The sequence below is a fragment of the Lingula anatina genome, chromosome 2, assembly GCF_051362555.1.
Source record: "Lingula anatina isolate TDL-2025a chromosome 2, LinAna3.0, whole genome shotgun sequence".
In the NCBI taxonomy this organism is placed as follows: domain Eukaryota; kingdom Metazoa; phylum Brachiopoda; class Lingulata; order Lingulida; family Lingulidae; genus Lingula; species Lingula anatina.
The window spans coordinates 48979434-48996691 of NC_141768.1; the positions used below are offsets into that span (position 1 = coordinate 48979434).

The following is a 17258-nucleotide window of genomic DNA, read 5'->3' on the forward strand; positions in this document are numbered from 1 at the left end:
CAAATCTATTTGCATCAATCCACATGCACAAAGAATGAAAAAAGTTTGCCGAAGGTACTCATTTTCCAATATGGCCGCCCCCAGAAGAAAGCCGCCCACCAGCCTTTCTCGCTTTTTGGACGGTGATTTCTGGGAGGTGAAAGAAAAATTACGTGAATATATTGAAGGAAATGAACTTTTCAATTTACGGTTAGTTCCTCCGTATGAATCAAATCGTTAAATGAACGTATGCCCCACAAATTTGATCGAAAACTTGTGCCAGTAGCCGCAGTGCTGTGGTTAACCTTGGATCCTAAATAATTATTTTTGGATCCTAGAGATAGTGGTAGTATTGGTACCTTTTTATTATTTTGTTGAAACTTTGATGATTTGTTTCAACAAATGAATGGTTACGATGTGAATCTTTTTGTCTTTTAACCGAATTGTGTTGTCATTCATTTTTGTGTGATGTAATTTTTGTAAAAATAACTGAAGTTTGAAAAGTAAAGTATAAAGATAAGAGTAAGATGGAGTCAAGTTTTAATTTCAGCACAGATTTTCCAGAATGAGGGTTACAGTTGTAAAGAACAGATAAAAATGAACTTATTCAACAGCAAACTAAATTACATTTACACAATGGGAAATGATTAGAATGGTCATCTAAATATAAGCCAGTCCTACAGAGTGTTCATATAATCTAGGCCAGAACTTTGTTAAGAGCATTTATACCTAAATCTCTAAAAATCCCATAGCATTTGTCTGTATTCTTTGTAGGTTTGACCTGCCGCTGTCAGATTACAGAGATGTGACCAGGGAAAGGGCACTATATTTATTCCGTCTTCCTGAAATACAAGAACAATTTGATGAACAGGTTAGTAAGGGTTCTGTTGCAAACATGAATGTAAGAGTGGGTTTGAATGCAGGACATCAACATTTCTTTCAAAGTATGACATGTACCAGTACAAAAAATTTGATAATATAATGTAATATAATGGCTTTTTAACATATTTTCGTAACATCTTTTTCTAATTGATGAAATATTCTATTTCATAAATAAAAACCTGCATGAGACAAATATATGCCAAAGTCAAATTTTTCAGGCATCTTCAAAACAGAATTTTACAAATAGAAGTTTAGCATTGGGAGAACTATGCTCAGCCACAGACTTGTCTGTTGGCATCAAGGTGAGTTGCTTGCATGTTATCAAAATCATCATTCTCTATGTAATATTAATGAGTTTGTTTTCTATAGAGATGACTATATCATTAAAACACTATAACACTACTGGCAAGCATATGCTAATAGGTATTAATTAAAAATTTAAAAACAAATATTTCAAACTAGTAAATATCAGTTGTGACCAGAAGTGGGTAACTTTATGTCATCCTTAACAGAAATTGGTTTTTCCATATATTCCAGAGTGGAGTAATGGCTTGGTTATTTGGTGGAGTTATCACAAACCTTGGTTCGGAAGAACACATAAAAAGATGGTTTGTCCCTCTCAAGGTTAGTTTGTTTGAATTGCATCTTATGAAATTAGTATCTTTGAGTAACTCTGTACATATCTTAGATGCTTGATGGGGTTTGCTTTTGTTTGTGATATTATGTGCTGTATTTTTGTGATACATTGTAGAAATAGAGAGTTTGGTAAGTTTGATTTGGAGATATGACAAAAAGGTTAATGAATCTAAAAATTATTTTTCTCAATTTCTTGGTTTTTGGAATTATGATTATTTTACTTCTTAGGAATTGAAGTTCACTGGTATGTTTGCCATGTCAGAGAGAGGCCACGGTAGCAATGTGAGGGGAATATTAACACAGGCTCACTATGATCAAGATACTAAGGTAGATAGTTATCTAGTTTGCATTTTTCACTGTTTGAAAGGTCATTATATGTTTTTTAAATCACTTTCTGTAACCTAATGAAATGATATTCAAAATGAGATTACAATCTTTTTTGAGAAGTGGAGTAATTCTAGTAAAGAAATTGATAGCAAAGTCCGATGCAGTAAAGAGCTGTAACTAAACCACATTCCTTTTCATCTCAGATGTTTTGAATTTTTTATTTTGTAGCAATTTATCATCAACACTCCATGCCTTGATGCAGAGAAAATCTACATTGGAAATGCTTTGCAGGGAAATTATGCAGCAGTATTTGCACAAGTCTATGTGAAAGGACAATGCAAAGGTAATTACTAGTAAAAACAGGTACAAATATAACTTTCTTCAGGCCCTGTTAACTCTTTATTAAAATGATATATAATAAAAACCTATTTTTTCTGCTATGATATGGCTATTGTGAAGGCAAGAAAATACATTCAGATATCTCTTATCATTATTGTTCATGTTCTGCGCATATCTGAGTCTAGGTCCACACTGTTTTATAGTACCAGTGAGAGATGAACAACATATCTCTAATTATTACTGTTCATGTTTTGTATGTGTCTAGGACCACACTGTTTTATAGTACCAGTGAGAGATGAACAAGATGTCTCTAATTATTACTGTTCATGTTTTGTATGTGTCTAGGTCCACACTGTTTTATAGTACCAGTGAGAGATGAACAGGGGCAGTTGCTACCTGGAATCACCGTCACAGACATGGGACTAAAAGAAGGTAGGAAGATGAAGTAACTAAGTTCATTTATGGTTGAAATTAAATTGATACCTGTGTCAGCAGACAGGTGTTTTTTTAATTGCAGTACCTTGATCATTGCCCATTGATTTCCATATTACTTTTAATAGTGTCATTATTTAAGTTTGGGTTTATGTATATGATTTTTTGTTTTTATTTTGAGGTTTAAATGGTGTGGACAATGGGCTTGTTGCCTTTGACAATGTCAGAATTCCCAGAGAAAACTTACTGAACAGGTCAGTTATGTGGTATAGACATTAGGACTTAGATGTCCCCAGCTATTGCAGCTGTAGTCGGTACCAAATTTACTTTCAAAATGTTATCTGAGAAACATCAAAATTAATGTTGAATTAATTTCTACATGATCTGCATGTTGTGTAAAGTGATTTTGATTCAACTGTTAATTATTTTATGATGTAGAGGCAATATTTCTGTCCAGGTTTGCAGATGTGAGTTTAGAGGGAGAGTATGTCACCAAGATAACCAATGATAATGCCAGGTTCAATGCTATGCTGGGCACCATGTTGGCACCTAGGTTAGCATTGTGTTTTCAAGCACTGGCAGCTACCAAGGTGGGTGGAAATAAGGAACACAACTTAAGGACCAGAATTAACTTTTTGTATCAAAATGGAATGATCTTATTGATGACCATTACATGACATTAATTTACCATGTTTAAAACATTGACATATCGGTAGTTTTATAATGAGATGGTAATTCTAGTTTGTGTTGAATGATGAGTAAGATGAAGTTGGAATTAGCATGAAAGATATGATTAAAAAAATTTCAGTGAAAAGTTTTACCTCAGTACCCCCGCCCCCCCTTGCCTCTGCAACATAATGTTAGTTTTTACATTTTAACTATGATCATTCATATTTAATAAGTTTTATATTCTAATTATTTTTGTTTGACAGGTTGGTTTGGAAATTGCAGTGAAGTACAGTTTAAGGTAATATGTCAGATTATTATATCATATTAACACTCATAATATTCTTATAGTATCTGTTGTGTTAATGCTATCATTTTAATTGTTAATCTGCTACTAGAAAAGTTGCTGTGGTTGTTGTTGTTTTTCCTCTACGAACATGTCACTTATGTTAATTCCCCAACTTATCATTTTGTATCCAGCTAAAGTCTAATAATTAATAAAGAATTATCAAATTTTTCTGTGACATTAGTCTTATGTATCTTATGTGACATTGCAGAAGGCGTCAGTTTGGTCCCAGTGAAGGTCCTGAAGAATTAATAATGAATTATCAAACTCACCAGCTCCGTCTGATGCCGTGTCTTGCCACGTGTCTGGGACTGACATTTGCAGTGAGGTAATTGATTTAGATCAGAGATGATAGGTTTGTGTAGCCACAAAATGAAAGCTGAAACTTATGACAAGATAAGTTTTTATGCACTGTTAGCTCACTCAGCAAGAAATGTAAAAGATGTACATTGGTATTATGTTGTACACATGTGTGACACTTATTAGAAATCTCTTGATGTGTGAATGTCTGGTAATTTTATATGACATGGGAAGTCACTCCACCTTAAAGTTTGCTTTATTTAGACATGCTGGTTCATTGCTGGATGATGCTCTGTGCAACCAGAGAGATTTGGTCAATGAAAGAGGACTCCAGGCATTGGCGGCAGGCCTGAAAGCTTTCTGTACGTGGGAGAGTGTGAAGACATTGCAGACTTGCAGGGAGAGTGTAGGAGGCATGGTAGGTTCTGGTGGTATCTGAAAGTTTTCTGTATGTGGGAGAGTGTAGGAGGCATGGTAGGTTCTGGTGGTATCTGAAAGCTTTCTGTACCTGGGAGAATGTGAAGACTTGCATTTTGAAAATCTAATAGAAATTAAAGTGCCCCCTTAGAATAAGGAGTATTTAAAAGCACACACAGGGAAGGTGCCTGCAGCTGGCCTTTGTTTCCCAGGGTTGTTACTAGTCATGTGAAAAACAATTTTTGTCCTATCAGCTCTTAGTAACTAGGCCACGTGAAAAACATCCGGTAGCGTGGCCAATGGTCATTCAGCTTAACTTTGTAGGCCCTATTAACTTTTCACTCCTGGGGCAGTCTTTGTTTAGCGCCGCCAGCTGAAACATGCATAATTTTTAGCGTTAGCACACCGACCTTGCTGTTTAAGCCTATTCTGCTTTGCTCTCATTAAATACTCGTTTTACTACATCTACTACGGCGGCACCATGGGCGAGGAGTTCCAGGCTTGGAGAAACGAGTACGAACTCAGCGATCAGACAATGACCATTCTGAGCGAAGCAGGATTCACTTCGACGAGATCCTGCAAGATGCTGACGGACACGTTGATCCACAAAACTTTCAGCAAAACGCTACCGCTAGGGCAGCTGCTGCTATTGCAGGAAGCAGTTTCATCACTAAACACAGATGTGAGAACGAAACCAACTGCAGCAAGGCCTGTCGCCGACGCTGCAGTGGACCCTCCTTGCGAGACGGACGGAGCCAGGGCAGGCAGCAGCAGAGGACCGGAAGCGCAGCCGCCATCTTCCTCGGAGACAGGATGTGACGTCACAAACATGGCGGCGCCCACTGCAATCGAGGGAGAATTAGACTACGCGAAATTATGTCAACTTTTGGGAACCAAGACGACCGAGGGAGTTCATAAGGAATCAACGCCTCCTCAAGGTAAGAGCACCTTTGACCCGTTTGATTCCCTGGGTGCTTCTAACCCCGCAAAACGCCATTATGACGTCCGGGACTTTATTATGTTTAAACAGCAGTACAACACTAGCCAAAACGACAGCGCGACCGTGAGGATTGGCGACTTCAATGTATCCCTCAGCGACAGACGTCCCCCCCTTAGAGAGCATAACGCCCATGCAGTACACCGAGGCTAGCATGAAGATCCTCTCGGAAATGATAGTGAAAGAGGGCATAGACTTGGCAACTGTAGCGAGTTACGTTAGCTACATCACAAAGATCACTTGCATGGCACAAGCTTTCGAATGGCAGTCGGTGCTACGTTATGATATGGAATACAGGAAAGCCCAGGCTACACAGGGGTTTCAGTGGGGCACTGACAGTGTTTTTCTCATGCAATTGCTGTTGAAATCAGAAAAAGCCGACTAACCAACTCGCCCCCAAAGACAACAAAGGCAAAGTAAATCGGATCCCTCTACAGGCCGCCCAGTTTGCCTCAAGTATAATGGACGGCTGGGCTGCAATATCAGGAACTGTAAATTTTCCCACATCTGCAGCACCTGTTTTAAATCTGGGCATGGAGACTTTACTCATAAGCAATCACAACAGCAGCCAGGCTTACAGCAGCATAAGGACTACTGACAGATGCCCGGGGATTCCCCCACAGTATCCCCACTAACCAATAACATAAAGACATGGAAAGAACTTATGAGAGGGGATTATGATTATGACTTCGTAATAGGGGGCATAGAGACGGGTTTTAAAATTGTAGACGATATAAAGGCGGATAACATAGCACCAGCAAAAACCAAAAACAGCAAATCAGCGCTGCACCCAGACTTTAAGTCCAAAGTTGAGGAACAACTCCTTTCTGAACTACGGGAGGGACATTTGATTAAGCCACACATGTCTCCAAGAGTTATTAGTGCGTTATCGGCTGTACCTAAGCCAGACGGAGGAGTGCGCGTAATCCATGATTACAGTCGGCCAACAGGAAATGCGGTAAATGACTATGCTTCAAAGCTACCTTTCCAGTGTGAGAAACTAGAAAATGCGCTATCTCTTATCAAGCCTGGCTATTTCCTCGCAAAAATTGATCTCCATTCTGCATATCGCTCAGTGCCACTCCACCCTTCACAGTACTGCCTCACAGGCCTTCAGTGGCATTTTCAAGGGTCATCGGCAGAACAAGTGTTAGCAGACACTAGAATCCCGTTCGGAGCCAGGAAATCACCTATGATTTTCCATCGCATCACCCAGGCTGTGAAAAGGATAATGGAAAAGCAGGGACACAAACTGGTGGTGTATCTGGATGACTTTTTAGTGGTGGGCAAGACTCGTGAAGAGTGTTTTACTACGTACAATGAGCTCATCGCCCTTCTCCGGCAGCTGGGCTTCAGAATTAATTGGAAAAAGGCTGTTGACCCTACTACCAAACTGACCTTTCTGGGTACAGTGATTGATACAACGCAAGGTACACTTTCACTTGAGAAGGGAAAAGTGGAGGAACTTTGCCAGATATTAAGTTCTTTCAGTCGCCGTACACGTGCCACCAGAAGGCAGCTGGAATCATTGGCGGGCAGACTGTCGTGGGCAGCCAATGTGATTCCATGGGGTAAGACCCACCTACGTCCAATTTTTAATAAGATTAGAGAACTTAAGCAACCATCGCACAAATGCCGAGTGAAGGACATTCACAATGAAATAGACTGGTGGCTTGCGTGGTTACGAATGGGAAACAATACGCGTCTGATATGGGACATGCGCGAGCAAGTACATGTTTACACAGACTCTAGTAGCACCGCAGGGGGAGCTTTCCACTACGGGGATTGGTTCTATACCAACTGGCTTTCAGACAGCCCAGTTCTGAGCGTTCAGCATATTAACGTCCAGGAACTCGCAGCTGTAGTCCTGACAGCGCATAGATGGGGAGTGACATGGAAGAACAAGCGTGTTGTTATTCATACAGATAGCAAAGTGGCAATGGACATAATAAACAAAGGGGCCTCACCCAACGTCATGTGTAATAATCTTTTAAAAGAGCTATCGAGCCTGGCTCTGCATTGTAACTTTGCGTTGGAAGCATCTCACATAACGGGGACGGACAATGTCCTTGCTGATTCAATCTCGCGTTTACATGAGCCAGGAAAAGCCTTCCAATTAACTGACCTGATAAATCTGTGGTACTCATGCCTAAATATATTACCACCCGCATACTACCTTAATAACCACATGACTGCTCATTCACTTATGTTTCTGTATTCACAGGGAATACTGCCACGAAGCTATGTAGAGAACTAGACCAAGAAGTTGCCTTTTGGAAGTCTCAGCTATTCGCTACATCCACAAAAGTGACTTACAGAACACACCTTAATTCATACATTAACTTCTGCAATGCCATTAACTGTGCACCACTCCCGGTGTCAAGTAAGAACGTGTGCCGCTATGCTGCCTTTCTGGCACGCTCTTGTGCTGTCTCGACAGTCCGTCAATACCTAAACATCATCAGGATACTGCACATGGAGTTTGGCCTAGGCAATCCTCTTACATCATGGGAACTTAAGACCATCCTAGGGAGAATAAGACGACACAAGGGAGATCAAGGGAACCAAAAACTGCCGCTACTTCCAGAGCACCTTTATAAACTCCATGGCACATTCAACCTCAGCAACTTGCAGGACCTACAACAATGGGCCGCTTGTCTTTGTGCTTTCTTTGGACTTCTTCGAGTAAGCAATGTGACAGTGAAATCCCAGTCTGAACCAGGACATTCTTTGTGTCGGAAAGATTTTTCTGTGATGGGGAAAGGGGGCATACTTAGGATAGCCAAGTCAAAGACAAATCAGTATGGACACCCGCCACATACAGTTGTGCTGCCTTACATAGCAGGTTCTGCCCTCTGTCCCATCACAACATTGTTAAAATTCCTGGGTGCCCAGCTTGCAGCTCCTGACACACCCCTCTTCTCCTACACAGATGAGAAAGGAAATTTATCTGTGCTTACGCAATCTCTGTTTCGTCGTCGCCTCATCCAGGCTTTGAAAGATATTGGACTCTCCTCAGCCACCTACAACACCCACAGCCTTCGCAGAGGGGGAGCAACTTGACTGATGTCCGTAGGTACACCCCTTGCCATGGTCAAAGCCATGGGGGATTGGAAGAGCGACGCCGTCTACGAATATATCAAACCGTCTACAGCTATGAAGCTAGATGTCGTTACATCAGCAGTGCAGAAACTATAAGCTTTTGTGAGTCCACACACAACTTTTATGTCGCCAGATGCATGCTCAAGTGTGGACATGAACTGTGTCATGTGCAATTTAATTTAAAGATTAAACGAGACTTACCTGTAAGTTGAAGTTTGATTGGAATTTAACTCTCATCTGGATCATTTGAGGGATTATACGAGATATGCGTGCGCCTGCCCCCAACAAAGGAAGAAGGGTGGGTGTTAACTGAAAATAAGGGTGGGCGTATAATCCCTCAAATGATCCAGATGAGAGTTAAATTCCAATCAAACTTCAACTTACAGGTAAGTCTCGTTTAATCTTTAAATTTAACTCTCATCTGATCATTCGGGATTCTACGAGATTTCAAAGCTGTCGTGAACACGAACAAAGAACTGTTGAAACAAGTTTTTTTTTTTTTTTTTTTAATGCAACTCAAACAATATTCTCATGAATCATAATCACAGTTTTTCAAGCACTGAAAAAGCAAAACTAGTATTCTGTGATACTGTTGGTTTGTTATAAAACCTAGAAAAGGTATTGTTGTTACTCCAACCAGCTGTACGTAAAATGGTACTGAGTGGAATATTGGCAGCAAAAGCTTTACTAGTAGAAGCTGCACGTGTGCTATGTGCTTTAAACACACTTGTATCCACTCCAGCCTTTAACATGACTGTCTTTATCCATCTAGCAATCGTATCCTTTTTTACAGGATTAAAAGGTCTGTTGTAACTAAGAAAAAGTTGTGAAACACCACTACTTCTATATTTGCTAGTTCTAATTAAATATTCATGTAACACATTCAACACACAGAGTCTGCTGTTCTCTGGGAAACCAGGTAAGTTTATGATTGGCTGATCTTTTGTTGGCCTAGACTGTTTAACTAATGCATCAATTAAAAAAGCCACTCCTGTGTCAGTTTTTAACACTGTTTTAAGGTTCATGAGATGAATTGATTGACATCTTTGTCCTGATATCAGTGCCACCAACATAACTAGTTTGAGTGTTAGATCTTTGTCTGAAAGTTCTGAAACTGGTGATAATTTCTCTAGGTATGCTAATACAATATTTGTATCCCATGTGGTTTGGTATCTGGGAAAAGAAGGTCTGCTGTGAAATACACCTTTGATGAAACGCTTGATGAGCTGGTTAGATCCAAGTGTTGAGGAATCTTTCAGTTGCACAAAAGCTGATAAAGCAGATCTTGCAGTGCAAATGGCACTGTAATTAAGACCAGCTTCAAACAGTTCAGTGAGAAATCCTAATATTTGTGGCACACTTGGCTGAAAGGGATCATAATTGAGTTTAGTGCAGTAATTAATCCATTTTTTGATGTAGGTGTTGTACTGTTTTCGTGTGCCAGTCCGCCAAGATTGCATAATAATGTCTTGAGTTTTGCCTGAAATACCCTTTTCTTGTAAGCTTTTCCCGATAACAAACATGCCATCAGCCTCATCTTGTCTGACAGTGGGTGCACCTCCCCTTTTTTGTGCGGAAGGCTCAGGATTTTGTGTGTTGGCGGCAACAGCACTGGTTCTCTGTAGAGCATCTGAAGGAGGACTGGGAACCATGGCTGTGTGGCCCACAGTGGAGCTATCAGCAAGATGTCGGCCTGGTCTGTCTGCAGCTTCTGAAGGACCTGATTCAGCATACTGAAAGGAGGAAATGCATAGTTTAAGTTTACAGACCAAGACTGCTGAAAAGCATCTATTGCAAGTGCATGGGGGTCTGGTTTCCAGGCATAATAAAGTTCTGTCTTATGATTCAACCTGGAGGCAAACATGTCAACAGAAGGTCTCCCAAGGAATGCAGCTAAATGCTCAAAAATAGAGGGGGATAAAGACCATTCTGTCCTATCATTAAAATATCTGCTATGTTTGTCTGCCACAACATTAAGGACACCTGGGATGTGAGTTGCTGAGAGCCAAATGGCTTGTTTAATTGCCCACTTCCAGATAGAAAGGGTGATCTCATTACATTCACTAGAATGGGTGCCTCCCATATTTCTTATGTATGCAACAGCAGTAGTATTATCCATCTGTAACTGTACATGTTTTCCACAAATGTCCTTTAAAAAATTGATATGTTTAGTCATTTCACATTTCTGCCATCTACCCCCTGTTGTGGACTCTTGTAACACTGCACCCCATCCCATTTTTGATGCATCTGTCTGAATAATACAGTCAGGATTGGGGCGTCTTAGATTTTTTGCCAAGTTGATGTTATCTATCCACCATACTATGTCTGTGATTGCCTTGTTACTAAAAATCATATGTGCATCAAAATTACCCCTGTTTTTCTTAAGGGCTACAATTTTATCCATTTCCAGGGACCTGTAGTGTAGTTCCCCATATTGTACCCCAGGTAAAGCTGAAACTAGGGAACCTATCAACTGTGCACCTTGCCTAATTGTGCATTTATGCTTTTTCATTCTGTCCATTAATTTTGAAACAATGTTAGCCCTTCTCTCTGAAGTGAGCATAACTGTCATTGACCTAGAGTTCAAGGTAAAGCCCAAGTGGTCCATAATTTGAACAGGAACTAGTGTGGACTTTTGTTCATGAATAACAAAACCCAATTTCGATAGTAATTGCACAGTTTCTCTAACATTCTCCTCACAAGCTTCCTTAGTTTCACCTTGTAAATATAGGTCATCCAAGTAAATGCTGGAAATGTATGCTTTTGACCTTAATTGTGCCAAAACTGGTTTAAGAAGCTTAGTCCAGATTCTGGGTGCAGAGGCTAGTCCATTTGGAAGTGCAACATATGAAAAAAGACTGCCTTTCCATCTAACTTTAAGGTATTTCTGAAATTCTGGAGCTACAGGGACAGAGTAGTAAGCATGCTTCAGATCCAGTGAAGCTAAATAACAATTTGGAGTCATAAGATTTAGACAAGTTTGCACCGTGTCCATTTTAAAATGATGGTATTTTATACAAGAGTTCAATTTTCTCAAGTTAAGAATCATCCTATGGGTGCCATCCTTTTTTGGCCTGAGAAAAATGGGAGAAACAAACTGTCCTGGTTCCTCATTAGAGGATATGATGACACCTTTGTCAAGCAATTTTTTAATTTCTGAATCCACAATAAGCTGTTCTGCTGAACTAAAGTTTAAGCTGTTAGGCTCAAAATCTTGTACAGGTTGTTCTGTAAAGTCTAACTTGACCCCTACAACATAAGAGAGTATCACTGGATCTGAAGTCAACTTCTGCCATTCAAGAAGAGACTGTTTTATATTACCAGCAACAAAAGGTTGACTTACATGAGTATTTCCTAATACTCTTTCTTCTGGAACTTTTTCTCTGTCCAGTTTTTCCTGTTGTTCTGTTGACTTCTCTGGTTCTTCCCTCCTAAAAAAGAACCAGCTTTTTTGTTGTCATAGCGAGCTGTTGCCCTTGTAGGAAATACCCTGGGTTTGGAGAAGATATTTGTGGGTCTAGGGCGTGCTATTTTCTTCTGAACCTTGTTAGAGATTTTTAGGCCTTCTTCAATATCCTTCATATTTGCATCCAAATTGTCACCAAACAGCTCCTTGGTGACAGGATTCTGTGGGGAAGCCAAAGCTTTGTATTTCTCATTAATGTCTGGTTTGGCGAGTTCTCTGCGAAACATAGAAATGTCATGTACAACTGCAGCAAGGATGCTGAATCCGTCTGTCATCTTTGCTAGCAATGTTTCAGGAGAAGGCACATCTCCTTCTCCTTCAAGGTGTTTAGAACAAGCATCAGCTATCTCCAGGAAGGGTGTAAGTCCATGGAATATGTTGGTTTGCCAGTTTTGCATTATCTTGTCATTATATTTGGTTAAAGGTCTCAGTGTTCCCCACAGTCTCTGGTTACATTTGATCTGAGTCATGTAGGTACAGTTCTCAGGTGGGTGATAAAGTTTCACCATATCCTCCAGAACTTCCTTAGGCATACCCTTGTACAAAACAGTGTTCATGATTTTAGCAACATCATCATGAACTTTCGGGCCTCTAACTTCATCATTAGTCACTGCAGCCAAAATGTTTTTCAAACATTGTAAGCCCTGAGGCTGACTGACCTGAGTTTCTGAGGGTTTTTCCTTAGCAGGACTGTCACTGCTATCACTGTCAGCATTACTATCATCATTGGCAGGAGTAGAACGAAAGTAAGATTCCTCATACAGGGATTCCTCATCATCTGACAAAATAAGCCTCTGTCTCTTCTCTGGGGGCTCACCATCCTGGTCGCTATTTATACTAGCATCGTACGCACGTTTAAGTTCCGATACGACAGGAGTAAGAGACGCTAGCATCTGTTGAATATTACACATTTGCTCCTTCATGTCGTTCATATCTTTTTGTACCTCACGAGAGCTCACTGAATGGTCACTGAATGACTTGGAGTAGTTTCCATGCGAGCGTGAGCTCCGGCTACTTCTAGGACCATGGGCGCTGCCATCATGTGTAGCCGACTTGTTAGATTTGTTGTTCGGGTCGTCACGTGACTCCGAATCTGCCTCGTGTACGGAGGTTTCCGAAGGAATTGCATCCTTGGAATTTAGGTTTTTTCCATGGGAGCCTGCACCGTCCGTGAAGCTGACGTCCTTTGTCAGCTTTGCTCTTTTGCTATAAGCAGAGCTCGGGGTTCTTAGTCTTTTACCCCTATTACCACTAGATTTGGTTGTGGTAGTCGATTTTTCTGAGCCAGCATCCTTTGCTGAAGCCCGCTCTGCGCCACTCTGGCTTGCCTCAGCCTGAGCAATAATAGCGCCAACTAAGTCGCTTTGCAGTCCGGTCTGAGCCGACGACATGCTAAAAAACCAGCGTCAATTAGTACAAAAGATTGTCTGTCAAGCAATCTCTCACAAAAGAGTATGACCAGTCTTTAAAAAACCACGTAAATTATAAAAAATCGATGAATAATCGAGTGCACGTGTGAGCACGAAGACAAGCGAACGCAGAATTGAGTACCACGCAGGCGCACGCATATCTCGTAGAATCCCGAATGATCAGATGAGAGTTAAATTAAGTGCAAATGCAGTGATTGTGATTGCTCCACTGTGCAATGAACTGAAATGCTTATTTTAACTAGACTTTCATCACAACAATCCCTACTTTGGGTTGGGACTTTTCATGATCTGTTGCAGAAATGGTTTAATTTATTTATGATCCAATCTATTAATATTGAGTTTGTCTGTTCTACTTATTTATAGTGTTCTAGATTCTGGGAAATAAAGGTCATTTTGCCCGACTCTGTGTGTGTTTTTAAATAAGTTTGTTGCTCTCTGTGATATTTGATATATGCCATGAATTGAAAAACTTGAAAAAAAATTGCATTTACATCACAAAATAAAAATTACTTTTGAACAGCATTATTAAATGCAATTTTTTTTCAAGTGTAGAAGTGTCATTAAAAGACCAGGCATATTTAAAGGGATTGCATGTAAGAGCTTTAAAGTGCATGTTGTTGACATTTTCAGGGTTACATGGAGGAAAACCGTCTTCCTAGTCTGAAGAGAGATGCAGATGTGTTTGTGACATTTGAAGGGGATAACATGGTCATGTTACAGGTGAGTCAAAAATAGAAATCTGTTTTAGTTTGTAAGTTCTATGGGAGTAAGTTGTGTTATAATTGTGTACAAAACAAAACTTTTATAAGATTCTGTGGTGTTAAAGTTTGACATATTTTACTGTTGCAGCAAGTTGCCAAGGAGCTCCTCACTCAGTATAGTAAACAGTTTGAAAGTAGCCGGGTGGCAGCCATGTTGTCTTCTATGACAGGCAGCTTTGTGTCTTCTGTGAAAACAAGGTAACATCGTCTCATAGCCATTTAACTTAGACTAAGGAAGGTGGAATCCTAGAATTACAAATGTTACATTCATATGTAAATTTTATGACACAGTTTTATTGTTCTATCTAATCATGCAGTTTATTTTCTTATGGTAAAAGCAATTTTTTACTTGGTCAACCATTTAAACTGTTTGTTTTCAGTAAGTTTGCAGTAACTCTGGCCCCTGTGAGCAGTATGACATTTATCAGGAAGGCGCTGGCTTTTAAAGAAGACAAGTTGCTGAGAAGTCTGGCAGCCAGACTGTTTGATAAGGTAAGCTGTGTCCCCAGACTTTTGGGTAATATGTGCTAGTCCTTATGAGATCAGAGTTTAAATTATTTGTCACGCATTAATGATTTAATGATGAAATATTGACACTGTTTTGACTGGTGTAGAATTATTATGATTGCCTCGTTTACAGATTTTCTTTTACGCAATTTTGTGACTGATTGATTATGTCAACTGTAAATGTTTTATTTTTGCCAGTTTTCATTTTAATTTGAACAGGTGTCTGCAAGATTAGAACCTCCTTTCACTGCCTGGAATCAGTGTCTCCATCACTCCACTACACTGGCCTGGTGTTATATACATAGAGGTAAGAACTTTATAACACTGAACTCTGTCTCCATCACTCCACTACACTGGCCTGGTGCTATATACATAGAGGTAAGGACTTTATAACACTGAACTCTGTCTCCATCACTCCACTAAACTGGCCTGGTGTTATATACATAGAGGTAAGGACTTTATAACACTGATCTCTGCTACATTTTATTATGTGAAAAAGGATTAATTTTCCTATGGATTTATCAATGGTCTTTACAGCATTGAACGTCAGATATTTTGTTGCAGTCATTAAAGTGTCTTCTTTGTTAGAGACATCAGCGGCCATGCTCCTCCCATTTCTTATTAATGAACATTTGGCTTTTGTTGTGAACGATGTCGTAGATGTGGTTTGTAGACATGTTATTGCCTATTCCAGTTACATTGGAGCAGTACATGGCAGCAGTGGACAGGTGCCCTGAAGAGAGAGATAAAGAGATCATGATGAAGGTAAGCCTAAGGATCTTTCTTCTCTTTCTATCAGCTTTGAAGGAGAAAATGTTGATACAGATTATTTATCATACAAAATTAGAGTTATATTTAAGAAGTCTGTTGCTACTTATTTCTGAGATAAACCAGAGCCAGAGTTAATGTAAACAAAGCTGATCTGCTAGAGAGGTACAATTCCAACAGTATCTTTGTGTTTGCCACATAACAGTGTCAGAGTGTGTACATTACGCATATTGTCAGTTTTGCAAGCTGTATGCCACACAACAGTATCAGGGTATATATTATATTATATTATATTATATTTCCAGTTTTGCAAGCTGTATGCTGTCCACCTGCTGTATGAAGACAGAGCTTGGTTCTTAGAGAACAACTACATCACAGCAGCCATGGCCAAAGACCTGAGACAAGAGGTGAGCTACACAAGTCTAGTTTACATGTAATAGTCTGAACTTAGATTCATATTTGCAGCCTACTGCAGTGGAAAAGTTGCTGAAGCCAACATAAGTTTTTTCCTGCTTTACAAAGTTGAGTTTTACGACCAGCTGTTTTACTTCATGAAGCAGGTCCCCACAGTATTCAGTATTCAAATATTGAGAAGATTTCAAGGAGAAAATTACAATGTTTTTAAAGATATGGATTGCAACTATTCAGATATACTTTAGTCAGAAAAAAATTACTGATTCAAATATTTTTTGCAATTTTTGCTTAATATTAGTAATGTTCATAAGCTAAAAGAAAACTTCTCTTATCTTTTCAGTACATCAAACTGTGTGCTGTAACCAGAGAGCATGCTCTTGAGGTCGTGGAAGCATTCCGTCATCCCTCCAACTGTGTTCATGCACCCATTGCAGGCATTCCTAGCAGTAGGGCGCCGTGGGCTTATTATCCTGACAGTGACATGGAATTAACGCCACCCCAGTCTAAACTGTAACTAAATAGCATGCATTCCCAGCAATAGAGCGCCGTGGGCTTATTATCCTTATAGTAACATGGTCTTACTGCCACCCCAGTCTAAACTGTAACCTACTGGGTTAACAGGGTCCCAGTACTTACAGCATTAGTATCAACTGTAGTCTGTATTGATTTACAGAATTAACAGTGTCAAAATGGTCAGTCTTTAATGCCAGTCATTCCATTATTTGGACTAGGTTTACACAACAGGATCAGAAATACTGTTGTAGACCTAGTGCATTATTAACAGAAGCAGGAATAATGAGTTTGCAATTCTCAATCACATCTACAAATTGTACATCATGGGGTCATCTTGTGATCCTGGGTTTAATCTGTTAATAGCACAATGCTTTATATATGAAGAGAATTGAACAAGGACAAAGATAAGTCAAGTGCCTAAGTGTTGATTACCAAGGAATGCTGACAGCGTGTACCAAAGAGTTTTGATATGTACTCAAACATGGTGCACTGACCAAAATTTAACTCATTTAAATAGTACATGGGATGGACTCAGTTTTGGTTATTTTTCCTTAACAGAGTAAAATGAAGAATGGCATTAGCTGGTACCTTTTTTTTCAGCAAACAAAGTAGGTGATTACTGGTGAGAAAATTGAGACTAAGAATAATTTATTTAGAAGAATATTAAGTGCTCAAGTGGCATGTCTTGTAAATTATCTGTGATAAAGTTTTTAATTTATTGAATTGTGTACATTGAGATATTTGTTTACGGTCAAATACAAACATGATTACCCAAACTGTTGTATTGTCCTCACAGTTGCAATCAAGTCAGTTGTCTGACCAAATGGTTACAAGTACGTCGAGAGCAGCTGGATTGTTCCACACGTGATCTGTGTTTAACCAATGGTCTAGCTAGACATCAACCACCAGATGGCAGCACTGAAACTGGAGAGCTGTTTCCTATGGGTGAACTACATCCATGAACAAGTCACAGTGA

General features: G+C 39.7%; 3 protein-coding genes across 3 annotated transcripts; 2 read left to right on the top strand and 1 right to left on the bottom strand.

The window, feature by feature from the left end:
- The first annotated feature begins 29 nt into the window (after positions 1–29).
- On the top strand, positions 30–17058 carry LOC106181497 (acyl-coenzyme A oxidase-like protein). Its single transcript, XM_087002999.1, has 19 exons — positions 30–189; positions 754–850; positions 1080–1163; positions 1399–1485; positions 1726–1824; positions 2053–2167; positions 2509–2595; positions 2777–2849; positions 3053–3185; positions 3528–3562; positions 3819–3935; positions 4172–4325; positions 13950–14039; positions 14169–14278; positions 14461–14572; positions 14807–14894; positions 15282–15352; positions 15661–15762; positions 16110–17058. Exons 1-19 carry the CDS (start codon positions 35–37, stop codon positions 16281–16283), a joined length of 1983 nt encoding a protein of 660 aa, XP_086859125.1. The 5' UTR covers positions 30–34; the 3' UTR covers positions 16284–17058.
- Positions 4583–8569, top strand: LOC106167990 (uncharacterized). The gene is made up of 2 exons (XM_013546905.2): positions 4583–5262; positions 7546–8569. The coding sequence occupies exons 1-2, from the start codon at positions 4806–4808 to the stop codon at positions 8382–8384; spliced, it is 1296 nt and encodes a 431-aa protein (XP_013402359.2). The 5' UTR covers positions 4583–4805; the 3' UTR covers positions 8385–8569.
- LOC147763796 (uncharacterized) lies at positions 8715–13280 on the bottom strand. The gene is made up of 2 exons (XM_087007008.1): positions 11767–13280; positions 8715–10156 (listed from the first exon to the last, which is right to left on the bottom strand). Exon 1 carries the CDS (start codon positions 13278–13280, stop codon positions 11778–11780), a length of 1503 nt encoding a protein of 500 aa, XP_086863134.1. The 3' UTR covers positions 8715–10156; positions 11767–11777.
- Positions 17059–17258: the final 200 nt, after the last annotated feature.

Coding starts and splice junctions, on each gene's coding strand:
- LOC106181497 (XM_087002999.1), top strand. CDS start 35: ATGAAAAAAGTTTGCCGAAGGTACTCATTTTCCAATATGGCCGCCCCC. Junction 3,563..3,818: donor GCAGTGAAGTACAGTTTAAG/GTAATATGTCAG, acceptor GTGACATTGCAG/AAGGCGTCAGTTTGGTCCCA. Junction 14,895..15,281: donor CTGGTGTTATATACATAGAG/GTAAGAACTTTA, acceptor TGCCTATTCCAG/TTACATTGGAGCAGTACATG.
- LOC106167990 (XM_013546905.2), top strand. CDS start 4,806: ATGGGCGAGGAGTTCCAGGCTTGGAGAAACGAGTACGAACTCAGCGAT. Junction 5,263..7,545: donor GGAATCAACGCCTCCTCAAG/GTAAGAGCACCT, acceptor CTGTATTCACAG/GGAATACTGCCACGAAGCTA.
- LOC147763796 (XM_087007008.1), bottom strand. CDS start 13,280: ATGTCGTCGGCTCAGACCGGACTGCAAAGCGACTTAGTTGGCGCTATT.